This window comes from Triticum dicoccoides, chromosome 4A (assembly GCF_002162155.2).
Source record: "Triticum dicoccoides isolate Atlit2015 ecotype Zavitan chromosome 4A, WEW_v2.0, whole genome shotgun sequence".
NCBI classification, from domain to species: Eukaryota; Viridiplantae; Streptophyta; class Magnoliopsida; order Poales; family Poaceae; genus Triticum; species Triticum dicoccoides.
The window spans coordinates 499,197,468-499,219,093 of NC_041386.1; the positions used below are offsets into that span (position 1 = coordinate 499,197,468).

The 21,626-nt window shown below is 45.4% G+C and overlaps 1 protein-coding gene across 1 annotated transcript; it reads left to right on the forward strand.

Moving 5' to 3' along the window:
* Positions 1–14,753: 14,753 nt before the first annotated feature.
* On the forward strand, positions 14,754–16,552 carry LOC119283580 (aldehyde oxidase GLOX-like). The gene has a single exon (XM_037563062.1). It carries the CDS (start codon positions 14,754–14,756, stop codon positions 16,482–16,484), a length of 1,731 nt encoding a protein of 576 aa, XP_037418959.1. The 3' UTR covers positions 16,485–16,552.
* The last annotated feature ends 5,074 nt before the right edge of the window (positions 16,553–21,626 follow it).

Consider the following 21,626-nt stretch of genomic DNA (forward strand, 5'->3'; position numbering starts at 1 on the left):
TTTATCTATTAATCATAGTCAAAAAGAATTAACTAAATATCACTTTCCAAATAAAAATGGCAGCAGTTCTCGTGAGCGCTAAAGTTTCTATTTTTTTTGCAGCAAGATTAACAAGACTTTCCCCAAGTCTTCCCAACGGTTCTACTTGGCACAAACACTAATTAAACACAAAAACACAACCAAAAAAGAGGCTACATAAATTATTTATTACTAAATAGGAGCAAAAAGCAAGGAATAAAAAATAAAATTGGGTTGCCTCCCAACAAGCGCTATCGTTTAACGCCCTAGCTAGGCATAAAAAGCAAGGATAGATCTAGGTATTGCCATCTTTGGTAGGCAATCCATAAGTGCCTCTCATAATAGATTCATAAGGTAATTTGATTTTATTTCTAGGAAAGTGTTCCATGCCTTTCCTTAACGGAAATTGGAATCTAATATTTTCTTTCTTCATATCAATAATTGCACCAATCATTCTAAGGAAAGGTCTACCAAGAATAATAGGACATGAAGGATTGCAATCTATATCAAGAATGATAAAATCTACGGCTATTTGCAACAATAAGAACATCATTAATTCTTCCCATAGGTTTCTAAATAGCGGAATCCGCAAGGTGCAAGTTTAGAGAGCAATCATCAAAATCACGGAAACCTAACAAATCACACAAATTTTTTGGAATCGTGGAAACACTAGCACCCAAATCACACAAAGCATATCATTCATGATATTTAATTTTAATTTTAATAGTAGGTTCCCACTCATCATAAAGTTTTCTAGGGATAGAAACTTCCAACTCAAGTTTTTCTTCATAAGATTGCATCAAAGCATCAACGATATGTTTGGTAAAAAGCTTTATTTTGACTATAAGCATGAGGAGAATTTAGCACGGATTGCAACAAGGAAATACAATCTATCAAAGAGCAATTATCATAATTAAATTCCTTGAAATCCAAAATAGTAGGTTCATTAACATCCAGAGTTTTGATCTCTTCAATCCCACTTTTATCAATTTTAGCATCAAGATCTAAAAACTCCGAATTTTTGGAACGCCTTCTAGGTAAAGGTGGATCATATTCAGTCCCATCATTATCAAGATTCATATTGCAAAACAAATATTTAATCAGGGACACATCAATAACTTTTATATCTTCATCTTTATTATCATGGAAACTAGAAGAACACACTCTTATAAAGGAATCTTTCTTAGCACGCATCCTAGCGGTTCTTTCTTTGCACTCATCAATGGAAATTCTCATGGATTGATAGACGCATTGATATAATGCTTAGGTGGAATAGATCTAAGTTTCAAAGAATCAACATCAAGAGAAATTCTATCAACGTTCCTAGCCAACTCATCAATCTTAAGCAATTTTTCTTCAATCAAAGCATTGAAATTCTTTTGCTAAGTAATAAATTCTTTAATATTAGATTCAAAATCAGAGGGCATCTTATTATAATTTCCATAAGAATTGTTGTAGGAATTACCATAATTATTAGAGGAGTTGCTAGGATAAGGCCTAGGATTAAAGTTTCCTCTATACGCGTCGTTACCAAAATTGTTCCTACCAACAAAATTCATATCCATAGATTCATTATTATTCTCAATCAAAGTAGACAAAGGCATATCATTAGGATAAGAAGAAACACTTTTATTAGCAAATAATTTCATAAGTTCATCCATCTTTCCACTCAAAACATTAATTTCTTCTATCGCATGCACTTTTTTATTAGTAGATCTTTCAGTGTGCCATTGAGAATAATTAACCATAATATTATCTAGGAGTTTAGTAGCTTCTCCTAAAGTGATTTCCATAAAAGTGCCTCCTGCGGCCGAATCTAAAAGATTACTAGAAGCAAAATTCAATCCGGCATAAAATTTTTGTATAATCATCCACAAATTCAAACCATGTGTTGGGCAATTACGTATCATTAATTTCATCCTCTCCCAAGCTTGTGCAACATGTTCATGATCAAGTTGCTTAAAATTCATAATATCATTTCTAAGAGAGATGATCTTAGCGGGAGGAAAATACTTAGAGATAAAAGCATCTTTGCACTTATTCCAAGAGTCAATACTATTTTTAGGCAAAGATGAAAACCAAGCTTTAGCACGATCTCTAAGCGAAAAAGGAAATAGCTTCAATTTAACAATATCATTATCCACATCTTTCTTCTTTTGCATATCACAAAAATCAACAAAGCTATTTAGATGGGTAGCGGCATATTCACTAGGAAGGCCGAAAAACAGATCTTTCATGACAAGATTCAGCAAGGCAGCATTAATTTCATAAGATTCAGCATCGGTAAGAGGAGCAATCGGAGTGCTAATAAAATCATTGTTGTTGGTATTGGTAAAGTCACACAATTTAGTGTTATCTTGAGCCATCGTGACAAGCAAGCAATCCAACACACAAGAAAACGAGGAACGTGCAAAAAAGAGGCAAATAGAGAAAGAGAGGGAGGATAGAGAGAGAGAGAGGGCGAATAAAACGGCAAGGGTGAAGTGTGGGAGAGGAAAATGAGAGGCAAATGGCAAATAATGTAATGCAGGAGATAAGGGTTTGTGATGGGTACTTGGTATGTTGACTTTTGCGTAGACCTCCCCGGCAACGGCGCCAGAAATGGCTCATTGTCGGGAGTCAAATCTTGACTTGCACGAACCTCCCCGGCAACGGCGCCAGAAATCCTTCTTGCTACCTCTTGAGCATTGCGTTGGTTTTCCCTTGAAGAGGAAAGGGTGATGCAGCAAAGTAGCGTAAGTAGTTCCCTCAGTTTTTGAGAACCAAGGGATCAATCCAGTAGGAGGTTATGCGCTAGTCCCTCGCACCTGCACAAAACAAATAAATCCTCGCAACCAACGCGATAAGGGGTTGTCAATCCCTACATGGTCACTTACGAGAGTGAGATCTGATAGATAGGATAAGATAATATTTTTGGTATTTTTATGATAAAGATGCAAAGAAAAATAAAAGCAAAGTAAATAACTAAGTATTGGAAGATTAATATGATGAAGATAGACCCAGGGGCCATAGGTTTCACTAGTGGCTTCTCTCAAGAGCATAAGTATTTTACGTTGGGTGAACAAATTACTGTTGAGCAATTGACAGAATTGAGCATAGTTATGAGAATATCTAGGTATGATCATGTATATAGGCATCACGTCCGAGACAAGTAGACCGACTCCTGCCTGCATCTACTACTATTACTCCACACATCGACTGCTATCCAGCATGCATCTAGAGTATTAAGTTCATAAGAACAGAGTAACGCCTTAAGCAAGATGACATGATGTAGAGGGATAAACTCATGCAATATGATGAAAACCCCATCTTTTTATCCTTGATGGCAACAATACAATACGTGCCTTGCTGCCCCTACTGTCACTGGGAAAGGACATCGCAAGATTGAACCCAAAGCTAAGCACTTCTCCCATTGCAAGAAAGATTAATCTAGTAGGCCAAACCAAACTAATAATTCGAAGAGACTTGCAAAAATAACCAATCATACATAAAAGAATTCAGAGAAGATTCAAATATTGTTCATAGATAAACTTGATCATAAACCCACAATTCATTAGTCTCAATAAACACACCGCAAAAAGAAGATTACATCGAATAGATCTCCACAAGAGAGGGGGAGAACTTTTATTGAGATCCAAAAAGAGAGAAGAAGCCATCTAGCTAATAACTATGGACCCGAAGGTCTGAGGTAAACTACTCACACTTTATCGGAGAGGCTATGGTGTTGATGTAGAAGCCCTCCGTGATCGATGCCTCCTCCGACGGAGCTCCGGAACAGGCCCCAAGATGGGATCTCGTGGATACAGAAAGTTACGGCGGTAGAATTAGGGTTTTGGCTCCGTATCTGATTGTTTGGGGGTACGTAGGTATATATAGGAGGAAAAAGTATGTCGGTGGAGAAATAGGGGGCCCACGAGGGTGGAGAGCGCGCCTGGAGGGGTAGGCGCGCCCCCTACCTCGTGGCCTCCCTGTTGGTTGCTTGACGTAGGGTCCAAGTCTCCTGGATCTTGTTCGTTCCAAAAATCATGTTCTCGAAGGTTTCATTCCGTTTGGACTCCATTTGATATTCCTTTTCTTCGAAACCCTAAAATAGGCAAAAAACAACAATTCTGGGCTGAGCCTCCGGTTAATAGGTTAGTCCCAAAAATAATATAAAAGTGAATAATAAAGCCCAATAATGTCCAAAGCAAAAAAAATATAGCATGGAGCAATAAAAAATTATAGATATGTTGGATACGTATTAGCATGTACACAGCTTTCTACGTGGACAAACATACGTTCAAGGTGTGTTCTATCATGGGCATGTCGGATTCAGAACCTGAAGACCCGGACAAGGGAAGGAACTACTTTGTGAAGGCATTGGTAAGCGAAGGCGAATACTACTGCCAATGCTGCAAATCCGAACGGGACGGGATTGTATGCTGTCACATACTAAAAGTAATGGACATGAACACGGTGACACGAATGCACCGCCATTTCAGAAGGCGACGATGGACTTGGGACGCTGATGACGCATTGGCGCCGCAAACATCAAACGCGATTTTGGCTGTGCATGACGAGAGACCAGAGTCAACCATGGAAGCCGTGAGGCACGTTGTGTTGACAAAGAACTATGCTGAACTAATTGATGAAGCATGCAAGAGTGATGAGACAGTGAGGGTCGCAGAAAAACACAGGAAGGCCCTCAAAAGAGAGCTTGATGAGATCAAGAAGAGGAAAGCTGAGGAAGCCTTACACAGGTTCCCCCGCACATCAAGTGTGCCTTCATCCACGGGGCCATCATCTGAAAACTCGGAGGTAGGATCTGGAACAACAAGCACACAAACCCAGGTTAGGAACCCGCCTCGTTCCATCACAAAAGGGCGTCCAAAAGAGATAAGATACAAACCGGGATTGGAGATTCAAGAAAAACACAAGAAACCAAAGAAAGGGACGAGCAATCCGTAAGCAACATTGGAGCAGTGTGACTTGGTCCATGGTGACATTTTTTGTAATCTAGATGTTCTAAATTTTGTAAAAATTGGAGAGTGACTCTTCAGGGGCATCAGAATGTGAAGCAAAATGCCATGAATGAATAACTGCAGTTGCCACGTGTATGGTACTAAATTTTCCATGTTACTTGAACTGAATCTGCCATGCAATTTCTACTGAATCTGCCATGCAACTTCTACTGAATCTGCCATACCATTTCTACTGAATCTGCCATGCCATTTCTACTGAATCTGCCATGCCATTTCTACTGAATTTGCCATGTTATTTGTACTGAATCTACCATGTTAGTTGTACTGAATATGCCATGTTAGTTGTACTGACTCTTCATCATGTAGATTTCCATGTTCAGTCAGCGCATTTTAGTCACACATATTGTATTGTGGTGCAAACTATGGGAAACAAGTTGAAACAGTCTCGTGCAGCAACCACACAGGTTACGGCTGCGTGATCAAACTACCATGCTAGCCGGTACAGTTAGCAATGAAAAAAAGGAACCAAACAGACAAATGAAGAAGGACGATAACTTTCACTAACCATGTCTGATGAACTACATTTGCCATGTTTTCAAACATCATAGACGCAGTCAAAACACCAAACTGGTACTACCAACGATGAACGCATAATAATACTGAAAACATAAATGTATCTCCTGTCACACCTAAAAAATAGGTTCACATCCACACATATATTACAAAAAATATCCAGATGACGCTCACACACCACCACTACATACTAGGGTACACGGAGATGCAGCCATAACATAGTACACGGACATAGTTTTGAAAGAACAAAGGTAATACCGTACATTCCTCGGCAACAGAATGTAAGGTGGGTGTTTGGTATGGAGCACCACGTGATCACTTGTACTTCTTGGCGGCTTTCTTGACATCTTCCTCTATGAACTCACGTGCGTTGGACCACGTGTTGAAATCTTCATTCATCAACCAATTCCATGTATAAATTTTGCGGAGCTCAACGACCATTGCAGTTGTGACGACAGGAACCCGTCGACCTTCCCACTTTGCAAGGTATTCCAACGTGTGAAAGCCGCAGTCATGCCTAAACAAGAAAAGAATTAGGTTAACACACAAGAACATAGAGAAAAAAATCATAAACTTCAATTCAAAGGTGACAAAAAGAGGGTAAGCATTGGTTTGGAGGACACATGAAGAAAAGATGGGAAAATACCGATTTCCTTGATTCGTAGTCGCCACATACTCAATTGGGAAATGTCTGATCTGGACCTTTGAGTTTTCATAATGACGGTTCCATGTCTCTTTGAGGTTGTTGATGAAGTATTCAGCATGCGTAGTAAGGTCTGCATCAGCTTCTAAACTCATTGAATCAAGCACGTCAAAACGTTAGTTCTTCAGGTCAAGGCAGATCACGTAGTGTTGACCACACTTGTCGTGTGGGTCGTGTGGTGCAAGCTCCTGGAACATGGGGAACAAGACCTGCAAACAAAAATGAAGGAAAGAAGAAGCAGAGCTCACATTAAGAACAGAAATGATGTAGTTGGGAAAATGACATGTAAAGATATCACCGGTTACACTAACAGGCACATGAGTGACATAAAAGCATCAAGGGTCCAAGAAAAGTAGACCAATGTATAATGGTTAGTTAAAGTGGGTAATTAAAAGAAGTTGCCATCCATGTATGAACAAAGTTGCCATGTATTTTAGTTAGAAGTTGCCACATAGGTTGTATTAAGAAAGCAAATCAGAAGTCATTTTACATGGCAGTTGTTGCCACATGAAACGGCTGTCACAAAACAGGGTGTAGCCAAAATCTGAAGCATAGCTACTGGCAAAAAAATAACATGGGAGGAAAAAATGTGCAAAAAAGGAAGGAGTACTCACACATCTTAATTGTGAGCTTGAAATCACCATGCGCAGCAAAATGCTTCCTCACGATTTTGTGGTGAAAGTCACCATCCCATATTTTGCACGTCACAGTGTACTGCATGATTGTTTTGTCGGGAGGCATATCCATATGCTTGTTGATGAAGTCAATCCCACATGCAACTACATTCTTAGACATTTTGCCGAATGGCCTCACAGACTCGGCAAGATCACCCAGGTCAACGTACGTCGCATCGCATTGTATGATCTTGGTTCTGTCCAAACATGAGCTGTATGAAAATGATATAACATGAAAGAATCATGTCTACTAAGTAAAAGAAAGAAATAAAACGTAAACGGAGCATATCTAGAAATAGCAAAAGCATGAATAGTAAAAAAGAGCAAAGCAAATGAGAGGTTTATGAGGGTGTGGTCATTACGCTTTCATCTCCTTCATGTGATTGTTGTTGGACCTCGCATTTCCAAAGCGCTTGACAATGTCGTACAGCTGGTTCTGATCCTTTGTGGCCTTGACTTCCGGCTCATAATCATCCGCGGGTGGCGCGTGAACTACCCTACGCTGCCTCACAGAACCAGGGGTGGCACTTCTAATGGTATCCTTAGATACCGACTCAGCAGGCACGTTGGAACTTGATTGGCCCTGACCTCGTGAGGACCTCCTCTGCAATGCTGCCTCCTCAATCCTGCGGTAAGCTTCATCAAGTGATGGCGTAATCTCCCCAGGGGTGGCTGCAAGTATCAAAAAAGTGGGTTAGGATACCTGGAAAACAAAACAAATTTAGTGTGAAAGAAAGGTTGCAGAAATATGAGATGTAGGCACAAAAAGTAGGGAGCTGACATGTGCAGGAAACTCCAGTTGCCATGTGCAATGCATTGTAGTTGCCATGTGACAACAACTACAGTTGCCATGATGTATCAACTGCAGTTGCCATGTGCCTGCAAAATGGAAAATGCAGCATGGCAACAGAAAAATGTAGGTGACAACGTGCAAGCAAATCCAGTTGCCATGTCCATCAGATAACATTTGCCATCACAAAAAGTGAGAACCCCAAAAAAATGCTTGGGATAAAAGTCAGACTAAAAAGATGTATACATGAAAATGATAAACGCATAAGAAATGTACCTTGCACAATCGGCTCTGTGAACTTCACAGCCTTCCTACCCTCGACCATTGGCTGCGCCATCATTGGGGCCATGCCTGCCAGGAAAGCAAAGGCAACTGGGGAAGGATCTTGCACCACTAGTTCATCTTGACTGCGGTCAATGCCAAGGCTACAGCTCGGTGGGGTGAAGGCCATTGGTGCCTCTCCTGCCTATTGGCCGGACCGCGAACAACTTGCTGGGCAGAATCCAAGGGTGAAAGATCAACAGACATTTCTGCATCGACCGCTGTAGAATCATCGGGCTTATTCGTATGGCGGGGTGTGCTGTCAGCGGTATCAGTCGCAGCTTTCTTGACAATCATCTTGTTTGGGTTGTAGGGGACACCGATGTTGACTGGGAGCTTAGAAGTGCGTAGATTTAAGCCGGGGTTATCTACTGTGGGTAAAGACGCAGTCTGCTTCGCACGTTCACCTCCGTCAGTCGTGCCCGGCTTGCCACCTGGATCAGTTGTACTCCGGTCTTCCGTTCTCTCCATAACATTGCTTCTGGTAGGTGGTGGGAACAGTGTGGATGCAGGCACATAACCAGAGTCATCTCTGCTGCTCCTAGCTACAGCCGGCGCGTTGGGTGTGTCTGCAGATTGCTTGCGGGGGCTACGACGCCTAGGTGGAAGACCAGCTCGCGTAACGGTCACCTTGGCAACCTCTGGAGCACCATGAGCTGGAGCTGTTGTGCCAAGAGTCTCACCTGTGGATGGCATATCATTATGAACTGTCACCTCAGCCCCTTCTTTCGTGGACGCAGAAGTGCCACCAGCCACGCGCTTGGAATTTGTGTCAGATGAGCGGGAATCTTCCTTGCTTAGGTTGATCTCGGGGGCGTCCACTTCAACACTTGCTGATCGGGTAGCATGGCTCACAACAGCATCCTTCATTGCGAGTAGAGTGGGCAATATTTCAGCAGTCCTGGCAGATACCGACTCATCACTCCCAGATGTACGGATGCTTGCTGTCGTAGCTTGCACATCTGCAACCGGCGGAGATGGTCGGCCGCTTGCATCAGAGCTAGTGGGAACAATGGACGGTGCAGCAGCAGGTTTGTGCATTGGCACCTCATGAACGTCTGAGTTGCCACCTGTCGACAGCTTTGAGTGTATGTGTTCGAGTGGGTCTCTGGGGTTCTACTTGGTCACGTGTGTCGTAGTCTTCTTCACCCTGAAAAAAATAAAACACACGAACATTGTTAGATGAACAGCTGATAGTTGCCATGTAGGTGGAATAAGAGTTGCCATGTGGCCCAGTTAGCAGTTGCCATGCAGAACAAGTAGCAGTTGCCATGGTACACATCTTAAAAAATGTAAGAAATGTGTGATGTGCCAGGACTATCATTTCAAAACTAGGTGTGGATGAGTGCACAAACAGATGGAAAAGCTGGTAGTTGCCATGTAGGTGGAATAAGAGTTGCCATTTTGCCTGGTTAGCAGTTGCCATGCAAAACAAGCAGGAGTTGTCATGTAGTAAAAAGAAATAGAGCATGGGAGAAACAACAGTTGCAATGTGGGACTGATGGCAGTAGCCCATGTGGCAAGCTCAACAACTGCATTGAAAAGCAAAAATATAGCAATATGGCAATGAAAAAAGAACAGGGATAACCTACTTCTTGACTGTCTTCCTCAAATCTGGCAACACAACAGGATCACCGGTGTTGGACATCGACGTATGAGGAGATGACCTAGTGGAAGGCGTGTCACCAGCAATAGGGGCACCCTTGTTCAATCGAGCAGAAACACAGGTTGGCATTGGTGCTTGTTTCTTCGTAACTGCTCGTCCACCAGCTGTCGCCTCGCTGCACATATAAGAAAGAGGCAAAAAAGTGCCAAGTGTCAGACACGAAAATTGTTGCCACGCTTAGCAAAAACAAATGGAAAAGGGGGCCAGTCTGTTCGAAAGGATAGACAAAACACTAAAATAGAATTCGAACCTCCACCTAGAAGCTAAGGGATTGGTCCTAGGTCTCTTGACAGGAGAGCCCTGCCCAACCCCCTCTGGATCCCTCCCCCTCTTTGAGGGTGACACCCCCTTGCCTCTCGCAGTTGTCTGTTCTTTGACTTTCTCTGGTGAGGGGACATCTGGTACACCCTTGCCCTTCTTACCACCTGCACGAACGTTGACATGTTCATCATCGTCGGTGTCATGTTGCACGTTCTCCATGTCATCATCGTCGTCCTTGTCGAGAGCAGCATCTCCATCTAGTTCATCTTGTGTGTCAGGAAACTCCTGCAAGCTGTTGTAGTCGTACCGACCACGACAACCAGTTGGCCAATGTGTTTGTTCTGCAACGAATAGAGTGAACTGCCTCGCAACTGTGTCGCTGTCAGAGCCATTAAGGGACGTCCAACCCTCAACCAACTTCCCAAGCAAGCCGGTCATTCCGGATGCAAACTGCCCAATTAGATGCTCAACAGGTGCCCTCGCATGTGCACAAAACAAGAAGCAGCAGTAACCAACCGTATTAAAGTCACGTGCACAAGATCAAAATAAACCAAACACAACCATAGATATATATCCTTGATTACCTCAACAGGACAAGACGGAGCTGAGTGCACATTCATCCACTTCCCAAAGTTTTGAGGCCCACCAAATACGCTATAGTCTATAGCATGCTTGGCCATCAGCTGGAAAAAACCAAAAAGCAGCTAGCATGTAAAGAGAGAAAACAATGAACACTAACTAACAGTTCATGTATTGCAAAAATAAAAAATAAAAAAGAGGTAGAGGATAGAAGTTCCAAAATGGATGGCAGAGTTGCCACGTGGCGTAAGACATGGATACCATGCGCAGACAACCATGGCTAACAAGGTAGTCATCTCTTGTTAGCCACAGACGGTTGTCGTATGGGGATTTTTTTTCATATGTTATGCAGCGTCAAAATTGAAAGAATGTCGTGCAAAGAAAGAAGCCAGAACTAACCTGTAGTTTCCCGTATTTCGTATTAGTTATCTTGTCCGCGGCAAGCACCACCTTGACAGCATCGTAAGTCCACGCAGAAACATCAAACTTGTATGGAGGCGGCGGGCCTCCTATCCCAGTAAAGTCCATAGTGGACAGATCAAGACAATCGACGTACATGAGCTGATGTACAACAATTTAAAAAGAAAAAATATCAGTTGCCATCATGGTATTTTGCAAAAAGAAGCTAATGTATGTTCCTTCAATCATCAAGTTGGAGGGCATGAAGAAGGAAAGAGTTGCCATGTATTTCCGTTAGTTGCCACATCTAGTTATGTTAGTAGTTGCCATCTAGTTATGCTGGCAGTTGCCATCTTGTTATGCTGGCAGTTGCCATCTTGTTATGATGGTAATTGCCACAATGTCACCATCATGGTTGCCATGCATGCTCAAGGAGCTAGGAGTGTTTGCAAAAGAGTAGTACAAAAATGCGATTAAATGGAGTCGACAACCCTTCTGGTACATCTTGTTTGAGAATGCATCATGCGGGAAGTCCGCAATGAACTTACACCAATTCATGTTCTTCACTTCTTTCAGTTTTGCCTGCAGGACATAAATTTCAGGACAAGAAGTTGCTGCATCAGAAATCAAAATGGGAAAACATCAAAAAACTGGTAGTGACTAGCTTACAAATGACATAGGAGTCAAAAGATTGAAGGAAAAATGAAGGAGTAGAGTTAGAGCATTCACCAGGATGGGGAAGCATTTGTTGCTTGGACGAAGAGATGTGGTCGGCGCAAAAACAACTGAGATCAGGTACATGAGTAGCTTCATCTTAAAAACTTCGCCATGGGTTTTCATGCCCTCCAGCGAATTTGCCAGCACGGTCGTGTTCGGCATGGATGTCATCCCAGGAAACAAACAGGCAAACAACGTTTCCTCAATCGTATTATTGACCTCATACGGGAACTTTGATTTCTCCATGGAGCACACCCAACATGCAGAACACGGATTCCTCGTCTAACGGCAGTCTTCCACGTCCCGGAATCACAAATTTCCTGGAGGCGGGCTCGTAAATCTCACCGAGCCAGTCGCATACAGGGTTCACTAGATTCTTGTACCGAACATCCATCAGAGCCTGCATCCCCAATTCAGTAGCAGCTCCCTTCTGGCCGTCGGCGAATCCCTCGATCAATATAGTCAGGCGTTCCTGTGAAGCCCTATTGCGATTACGTTTCTTCTTCTGCAAAACAGAGAAATGATCATTTGTTGCCATGTTTCACTATCATGAAGGTTTAGACCCTATCAGAGGATGGCAAACTCAAATGACATTCAAAGCATATGGGGGAAGGGGGCCTGGGAGGGTGGACAGTTACCTCATCGCCGTTTGTTGTCCGTCTAGTTGCGCGATTCTGTCGTGGTAACTCCATGAAATCATCATCGTCGTCTTGATGATCGCCGCAAGCCATTCTGCTGAGGTAAGAACAAAGCAAAATGTCAGGGTAAAAATGAAAGTATGAAGTAAGAAGTTGCCACCTAACAGAATGTACTTGCCACATGAGCTCAATTGAAAGTGGCAAAAAGTTTAGGCAATATCGTATGAACACCCACACCCCCTATGATTGTCCAACAATAAATGTGCCAACAAAACACATTGGCTTCATTTGAAAAATGTACAGATCATAAGGCACTTGAAACAAAATGCTGAAGTTGCCATGTTAGCACAAGATAGTACGAAAGAAAGGCACAAATCTTCGGCTGCACAAACATATAATGTGGTAACTCACACTCTGTCCTCATACAAAAAATGAGTTGTCATATATTCAAAGGCAAATGTACTAGGTTGAAATTGCCATGTTAAAATGCAAGACAATTCAGAAATTGTTGAAAACATCTACTGAACAACCTGTAATGTGGCAACTCACACACTGACCTCATATTAAAAATGAGTTGCCATGTAGTATGGCTAAATATGTTCAGATATCACAAGTTTGCATGGCAAAACACAAAATTGAGTATATGATACAGTGAATTTGCCACATTATCCTGCCTACATCATGGAAACAATCATAGTGTGTTAATAGAAATACTTGCCACATGGAAATCATACTTGTGGCAACTGACACATTTGATCAGGAAATTAGTTGCCATCCAGTGCACATAGTTGTCACATATTCAAAGGCAAATGTACTAGGTTGAAATTGACATGTTAAAATACAAGACAATTCAAAAAGTGTTGAAAACATCTACTGAACAACCTGTAATGTGGCAACTCACACACTGACCTCATATTAAAAATGAGTTGCCATGTAATACGGTCAAATATGTTCAGATATCACAAGTCAGCATGGCAAAACACAAAAATGAGTCTATTGTACAGTGAATTTGCCACATTATCCTACCTATATCATGGCAACAGGCTTAGTGTGTTAACAAAAATACTTGCCGCATGGAAATCATACTGTGTGGTAGCTGACACATTTGATTAGGAAATTAGTTGTCATCCAGTGCACATAGTTGCTGAAACTGCCATGACTACCTATTTACTACACTTTATCATGCCTACAGCATGGCAACAGCCATAGTGTGTGCACAAAAATAGTTGCCACATGGAAAACAAATTTGTGGCAACTGACACAGTTGATCAGAGAATTAGTTGCCATCCAGTGCAGATAGTTACTGAAACTATCATGTCTACCTTCATACTGCACTTTGAAATACAACTACCTAGATCTAGGGTTCATTGGCAACTATCATAACCTGAAATTCGTCAACAAAAAACTTCCTGCACTGATCGCAAACAGCATTTCGAGACAAATACATAACTAATGGCTAGAAAAACGCCGGCTCAATCCCAAGGCAGAACCAGGATGTGGCTACGGGCAGGCCGAGCCACACCGGCATGACAGCCGCGGCGGCGGCGGCCAAACTGTGCAATGCCACCGAAAACGACCAGCACAGGACTCCGCCGCCGGCGGGAATGCCGGAGCATCGCGAATCCGCCTGAATCTCGATGAATCTCGAGCGGAACATTGACCACAGAGAAGAGGGGAGAAATGCAGGGAAGGAACGTGACCGTGGGAAGGAGCATTACCTTCACTCTGTAGGCACTCCGGCGAATACGCTCCGGTCCGGCGAGTCCCACCGACGGCCGCGAATGCCGTTGACTCTTCCGCATCCGCCGTCGCCTTCTCCTCTCGCCTTCTCTTCCAATCGAATGAACTGCGGGGTGGGTTGGGTGAGTAATGAAGTGGAGAGTAAATGGAACCATGAGGGGAGGGGGGGCGAAGTGCGCGATGTGGTTGACGGCAACCGCAGTTCGGGCGTGACGTGCGGGCGCAGAGCAGTTCCACCGCACGCCTCCGAGTGGCAACCGTTGACCGCAGGGGGGCAACCGGCGTGTGGGCGAACACTCTCACACACCACACACCCAACTTGTCCTACGTGGCACACAAAATCAGCAAAAACGTGCCAAGATTCGTGGAGAAACTGTTGAACGGCGATGGAGGCGTGTGGTTGAGTTGGCTAACGCCCACACGTATAGGCGTTATCTTTTTCGAAAATTTAACTTGCATCATTTGTTTCAAGGTACTTACGTAATATTTAACAAAAAAGATGCGAGAAAGGACCTTAGGTGGAATTCTTAAGTTTGACTGCATAATTACACTTGGATATCAAGTTTTAGCCATCAAACGTGTTTTCCCTCCAAAGCCAACCTCCCCAAACCAACCTTCCACCCAACAAACCCACATCACACTGTACATACCATCCTAACACATCACAACGGTGCGATGCAACGACTTAAAGAAGACACGCGCGCAGAGCAGCCATGCCTAAGCCGGCGAGACCCTTCCTTCCCCTGCTCATCGTCCTCCTGCTGATCACCAGCCGCGTCGACAATGCCGGCGCCGACGCCACGGCGTGGCAGCTGGAGCCTGCCCAGCCGACGTCGCCGGCCGCGCTGGCCGGCGAGTGGCGGCTCCTCCACGCCAACATCGGCGTCTCGGCCATGCACATGCAGCTCCTCCCGGAGGACTTCGTCCTCATGTTCGACCGCACCGACTCCGGCCCCTCCAACATCTCCCTCCTCGACCCGGCCTCGTGCGCCGCCGCGGCCGCCGCGCCGAACGCCACCGCCGCGCCCGCCGACTGCTCCGCGCACTCGGTGCTCCTCGACCTCCGGTCCAACGCGCTGCACCCGTACCCGCTCGCCACCAACCCGTGGTGCTCGTCCGCCGCGCTGCTCCCCAACGGCACGCTCCTCCAGACCGGCGGCTTCTCCAACGGCGACCGCATCGCGCGCCTGTTCTCCCCGACGACCGGCTGGGTCGACCTCCCGGATTTCCTGGCCGCGCGGCGATGGTACGCCACTGACATCCTCCTCGCCGACGGGCGGGTGCTCATCCTCGGCGGCCGGCGACAGTACAACTTCGAGTTCTTCCCGCACGACGGCGTCAACGGCCTGCCGCCGCTGACCTTCTTCCCGTTCTTGGACGAGACCACGGAGGTGGACGCCGAGAACAACCTCTACCCCTTCCTCCACCTCCTCCCCGACGGCACCGTCTTCGTCTTCGCCAACGACCGAGCCGTCGTCTTCGACCCCTACAACCGCACCCCGCTACGCCGCCTCCCCACGATCCCTGGCGGAGTTCCGCGGAACTACCCGTCCTCTGGCTCGTCGGTCCTCCTCCCGCTGCGCCCAGAGTACCCGACGCACGCCGAGGTGCTGGTCTGCGGGGGCGCGCCGCGTGGGGCGTACCAGCTCGCGCTCCGGAACGGCACGTTCGTGCCGACCGAGCGGACATGCGGCCGCATCGCGCCGACGGACGCGAACCCGGTGTGGGCCATGGAGGAGATGCCTCTGCCACGGGTGATGGGCGACATGGTGCTGCTCCCGACCGGTGACGTGCTCATCGTGAACGGCGCGGCGGCGGGGACGGCGGGGTGGGAGCTCGGACGGGAGCCGGTGATGTATCCGGTGCTGTATCGGCCGGACACGCAGAACGGCGCGCGGTTCGAGGTTCTGACCGCCTCCACCGTCCCGAGGATGTACCACTCGTCGGCGACGCTGGACACGTACGGCCGGGTGCTCGTCGGCGGGAGCAACCCGCACATCGGGTACGTGTTCGCCAACGTGACGTACCCGACGGAGCTGAGCCTGGAGGCGTTCCTGCCGCCATACCTCGACACGCGGCTCGACGGCCTGCGGCCGCGGGTGCTGGGGGCGCCAGCGGAGGTCGGGTACGGGGAAGCGGCGTCGGTGCGGTTCGAGGTGCCCGGCGGCGCGCTGGCGGGAGGGGGACCCGAAGATCAGGTGGTGCGCGTGGTGGCTGTGGCGCCGGCGTTCGCGACGCACTCGTTCGGGATGAACCAGCGGGTGGTGGACCTGGCCGTGACGAGGGTGGCGCAGCTGGACGTCGGGGTGTACGAGGCGGAGGTGGCCACGCCGCCGTCACCCGGCGTGGCGCCGCCGGGGTACTACCTGTGGTTCGTGGTGCACGCCGGCGTGCCCAGCAGCGCGGCGTGGGTGCGCATGCGGCCGCTCGGTGCAGCGCCATGATCACTGGCACAAATGATATCAATGTGAAAGATCATTCTTTCTCGAGATCCCATCAGCAAGATGAGACGAGCTAGGGAAGGAATCGTCATTTTGCATGTTAACGTAGGTCAGAAGATGTCTTATTTAGTTTGGAAAAAGTGACCAGAATTTATCAATTTTTTAGCTGTCTATTTCACAGCCGGATGAAAACCAATTGGGTTTCAGTCGTTTTTCAGTCAATTACAACTTGCCAAGAGTTCCTGTCCACTATACGTCCCTCTCCTGAATGTATGTCCGTTTCCTGAATGTATGTACGTTGCCTCCGTCAGTAACAATATCAAGTCTCTCCCTTATAACAACATCATGACTTCATGAGACCCAAATACAAAAGCGAAAGGAACACTACAGTAAAAGCAAACACCTGAACTAAACTAGGAAGTGCAGCCACTGACACCATTCTGAAATGTAAAAGATACAGTAATAACTGAAACGATCGGTCTAATTAGTTTGCACTATGGAATAATTACATGTCAGGTGTCCTCCCTAAATCACCTCTCTCCCTGATGCTTCTGTCAAGTACATCAGTCCAACTGCAGCATTCACTTATATCAATATGATGTTTATGAATCCTTTAATTTCTGTTACAATTTACAAAAAAAGGAGAACATAAAATAGTTAGAGACTGCAGCCAGTAGATAGTAGAAGCACTTCTAACAGCCAGTAGATAGTAGACACTAGAAGCACACCTAGATCATAATTGCATCAAACTTTACAGAAAAAATGAGTACTGTGTACAATATCTGGCCATAGTTCTTGTAACTCATGTAAAAGACTATACTGACAAACTATCCTGATTTATGAAGGTAGAAAGAGAAGACATGAAATGCTTCTCCAAATTGAAAGAAAGGAACAGAGACAAGTGTACATCAGGAAACATATTACACTAAGATTACAGGGAGAATAAAACTACTAAAAAACTGTAAATCATATATACATTAGAACTTTCAAACAGGAATGGCATAGAAAAGCAGAAATTATACTGATAAATACAGCAGACATATAAGACCTCAGTACAGGAAACTATCACATAGTTGGACTGTAAGCAAAGTAAAACGGAAACAGTAAATCATGTTATTCCAGTGACAATTACAGAAAAAAAAGGAACAACTACAGTAAACTTTGAAGATAAAAACCTAACCATCACACATGTTGAACTGAACTCACACAGTTAAGTCACTCTGAAACAATACATTCAGAGTTGAATTACAGTAGAAGACTGTTTTACAGTTTGAATTACACTGTATTTTACAGTAGATTTACAGTAGAATTGCAGTCTAAAATACAGTATAAATGTACAGTACAATTACAATGTAATTTATAATAGACTTACTGTGTAATTTACAAATAGAATTACAGTGTTTTAAATACAGTAGAATTATGGTATAATTGTAGTAAATAAAAAGTGTCATTTACATTGTAATTTCAGAAGATTTACAGTGTAATTTATAGTAGATTTACAGTGTAATTTACAATGGAATTACAATGTAAAAAATAGATTTACAGTCTAGTTTAAAATACAGTAGATTGCAGTGTAACTAGTAGATTAATCGTGTGATTTGCATCAAGCATGACAACAATCCAAAATGACTACACTAAAATTTACAATGTAAAAATCCACTAGGAATCAACTAAATACATTTCAAAATGCACTAAGAATTACAGTGTAAATCCACTGGCGAATTACACTGTAAAAATCATCTAAATACAGTCCAAAAAACACTAGGAATTACACTGTAAATCAACTAAGACTTACACTATAAATCCACTAAAGAATTACATTACAAGAGCACTCAAGAAAGACAGTGTCGGTCCACTGAAAAATTACGCTGTAAAACCACTAGCAATTGCAGTATTACATTTGTAAATCCACTAAGAAAATGCACTAGAAATTACAGTGTAAATCCACTGAGGAATTGCATTGTAAAAATCAACTAAACACAGTCCCAAAAGCACTAGGAATTACACTGTAAATCAACTGAGACTTACACTGTAACTCCACTAAAGAATTACAAGATCGCTCAAGAATTACAGTGCCGGTCCACTGAAAATTACGCTGTAAAAAACACTATTACATTTTGTAAATCCACTAAGAATTATACTGTAGAAACCACTAAAAATCCAGTAATAATTACACTGTAAATCCAAAATAGAATTACAGTGTAAATCCACCAAGAAAATACACTGTAATTCCACTAAGGATTACAGTGCAAATCCACTGACAAAATACACTGTAAATCCACTAAAGCAATGTAAATCAGCTAAGAATTGCAGTACAAAATGCAGTGTAAATTGACTTACAAGACACTAAAATTAGACTAACAAATAACCAGGGATGTCAGTAGAGCAATGTTACATTAAACTAGACTATTAGGACATGGCCAATCTACAGCAATCTCACAGTGATAGATAGGCGATGAAACGATACATACAAACCTATATCAGCAAACGACACAGGGGATGTTGAGTAAATAGGCAATTTTTCGACTAATTTAAACTATAGATAAATCACTAGCATGACATTGACAGAATTAACAACATGCTGATATTGAATCATGCAAGCACATGCTACACTAATGGAAGATACATCTACGTATAACGCTAGCATAGCTATAACAGAAAACAGTAGGAGCGGGATAAACGAGTTATACCCTCCAGTAGGCCATGCAGAGGCCGCGGCGGCGGTGGCAGCAGCGGCGTCCTCGGCGGCCTTCTTGCCGGCTTCGAGTTTCTAGGCAGCGAGACGGTCAGCGTTGGACTGCGACATGGTGATGATGAAGATGACGCAGACGTAGAGGAAGCAGACGGATGGAAGCGAGCAGTTGCGTAGTCGCTTCCCAAAAACTATTCACCCCTCTCCCGTACAGGATCCGGAGAGGCGGGGTTTCGGAGACCTGCTCTCCCGTCGACCGTGTACGCGGCGGACGGGATGGAGTCACCGACGGCAGCGGCAGCAAAGGAAGGACGGTGGGCGTGCGCGTGGAGCAGATGTGATCTGATCGTGGCGGCTAGGGTTAGGAGACACCGCACACTTATATAGGCGCAGCCGCGTGGAGAGATGTGGGCTCGACCCACGTCCGAGTCCGTGACAGCCCATGATCCGACGTCTCAGATCATGCCCAGCTGTCAGAAATTCTCCGTTAGTGAATGGAAAAAATAAGCGTGTAGGTGTGAGTTCGGCTCGACTCATTCACGCAGCCCGCGGCGCGTCGTGACGAGGCGAGGCGTGGCGTGGCGAGGTGGGTGGCGGAGGAGGAGTGCGCGAGGGCCTCTTCTATTCTTAATCTCCAATAACATGTGGAAGACAATCCCTTATAAAGAGGTCCAACTCCTTCTCCACTAGCGGGGTGGGACTAAACTTCCCACTACACCTAGTGCCAATAAACCAACATGGGCCCTCATAGATTTTTAGAAATTGCTAGATGGGCCTAAAGCCCACCCCAAATTTCTGCAGTCCCGCCAGATCTCGAGGGCCCATTGTGTCCGCTGTTCCAATAGTTGTTTCGATATACCAGTGTTTCAGTGAAGACCTGTTAAAGTTGAACTTCACCTAGAGCAAGCAGCTACACTCCTTCACAACTGAACAATGGATTAAGCCTTGAATTGTCAGTTTGGCGTAAAGAAGCTTCACCACATGTCTCACTGGTACTAGGCTGCCGAAGGCTGACCCCTCAGGTGGAGCATATAAGTGTTATGGAACATAGAATGCAATTTAAAATAAAATCCTACGATCACGCAAGGTCTATCTAGGAGATGCATAGCAACGAGAGGGGGAGAGTGTGTCCACATACCCTCGTAGACCAAAAGCGGAAGCGTTAGGTTAACGCGGTTGATGTAGTCGAACGTCTTCACGATCCAACCGATCAAGTATCGAACGTACGGCACCTCCGAGTTCAGCACACGTTCAGCTAGATGACGTCCCTCGAACTCTTGACCCAGCAGAGGATCGAGGGAGAGTTTCGTCAGCACGACGGCGTGGTGACGGTGATGGTGATGTGATCCGCGCAGGGCTTCGCCTAAGCACTACGACGCTATGACCGGAGGAGTAAACTGTGGAGGGGGGCACCGCACACGGCTAAGAGAACAACTGTTTGTTGGGGAACGTAGTAATTTCAAAAAATTTCCTACGCACACGCAAGATCATGGTGATGAATAGCAACAAGAGGGGAGAGTGTTGTCTACGTACCCTCGTAGACCGAAGCGGAAGCGTTGACGCAACGTAGAGGAAGTAGTCGTACGTCTTCCCGGTCCAACCGATCCAAGCACCGTTACTCCGGCACCTCCGAGTTCTTGGCACACGTTCAGCTCGATGACGCTCCCCGGGCTCCGATCCAGCAAAGCTTCGGGGAGGAGTTCCGTCAGCACGACGGCGTGGTGATGATCTTGATGTTCAACCATCGCAGGGCTTCGCCTAAGCACCGCTACAATATGACCGAGGTAGAATATGGTGGAGGTGGGCACCGCACACGGCTAAGGAACCATCACGAAGATCAACTTGTGTGTCCTAGGGTGCCCCCTTGCCCCCGTATATAAAGGAGCCAAGGGGAGGGGGTGGTCGGCCAAGGAGGGCGCGCCAAGGGGGAGTCCTACTCCCACCGGGAGTAGGACTCCCTTCTTTCCTAGTTGGAGAAGGAGAAGTGGGAAAGAGGAGGAAGAGGGAAAGGAAAGGGGGGGGGTGCCGCCCCCCTCTCCTTGTCCTATTCGGACTAGGGAGGGGAGGGGCGCGCGGCCACCTCTTGCCTCCTTTCCTCTTATCCCTTAGGGCCCATGTAGGCCCAATAACCCCGGGGGGGGGGGGGGGTTCCAGTAACCCCCCGGTACTCCGGTAAAATCCCGATTTCACCCGGAACGATTCCGATATCCAAATATAGGCTTCCAATATATCGATCTTTATGTCTCGACCATTTCGAGACTCCTCGTCATGTCCATGATCACATCCGGGACTCAGAACAACCTTCGGTACATCAAAATATATAAACTCATAATGAAACTGTCATCGTAACGTTAAGCGTGCGGACCCTACGGTTCGAGAACAATGTAGACATGACCGAGACATGTCTCCGGTCAATAACCAATAGCGGAACCTAGATTCTCATATTGGTTCCT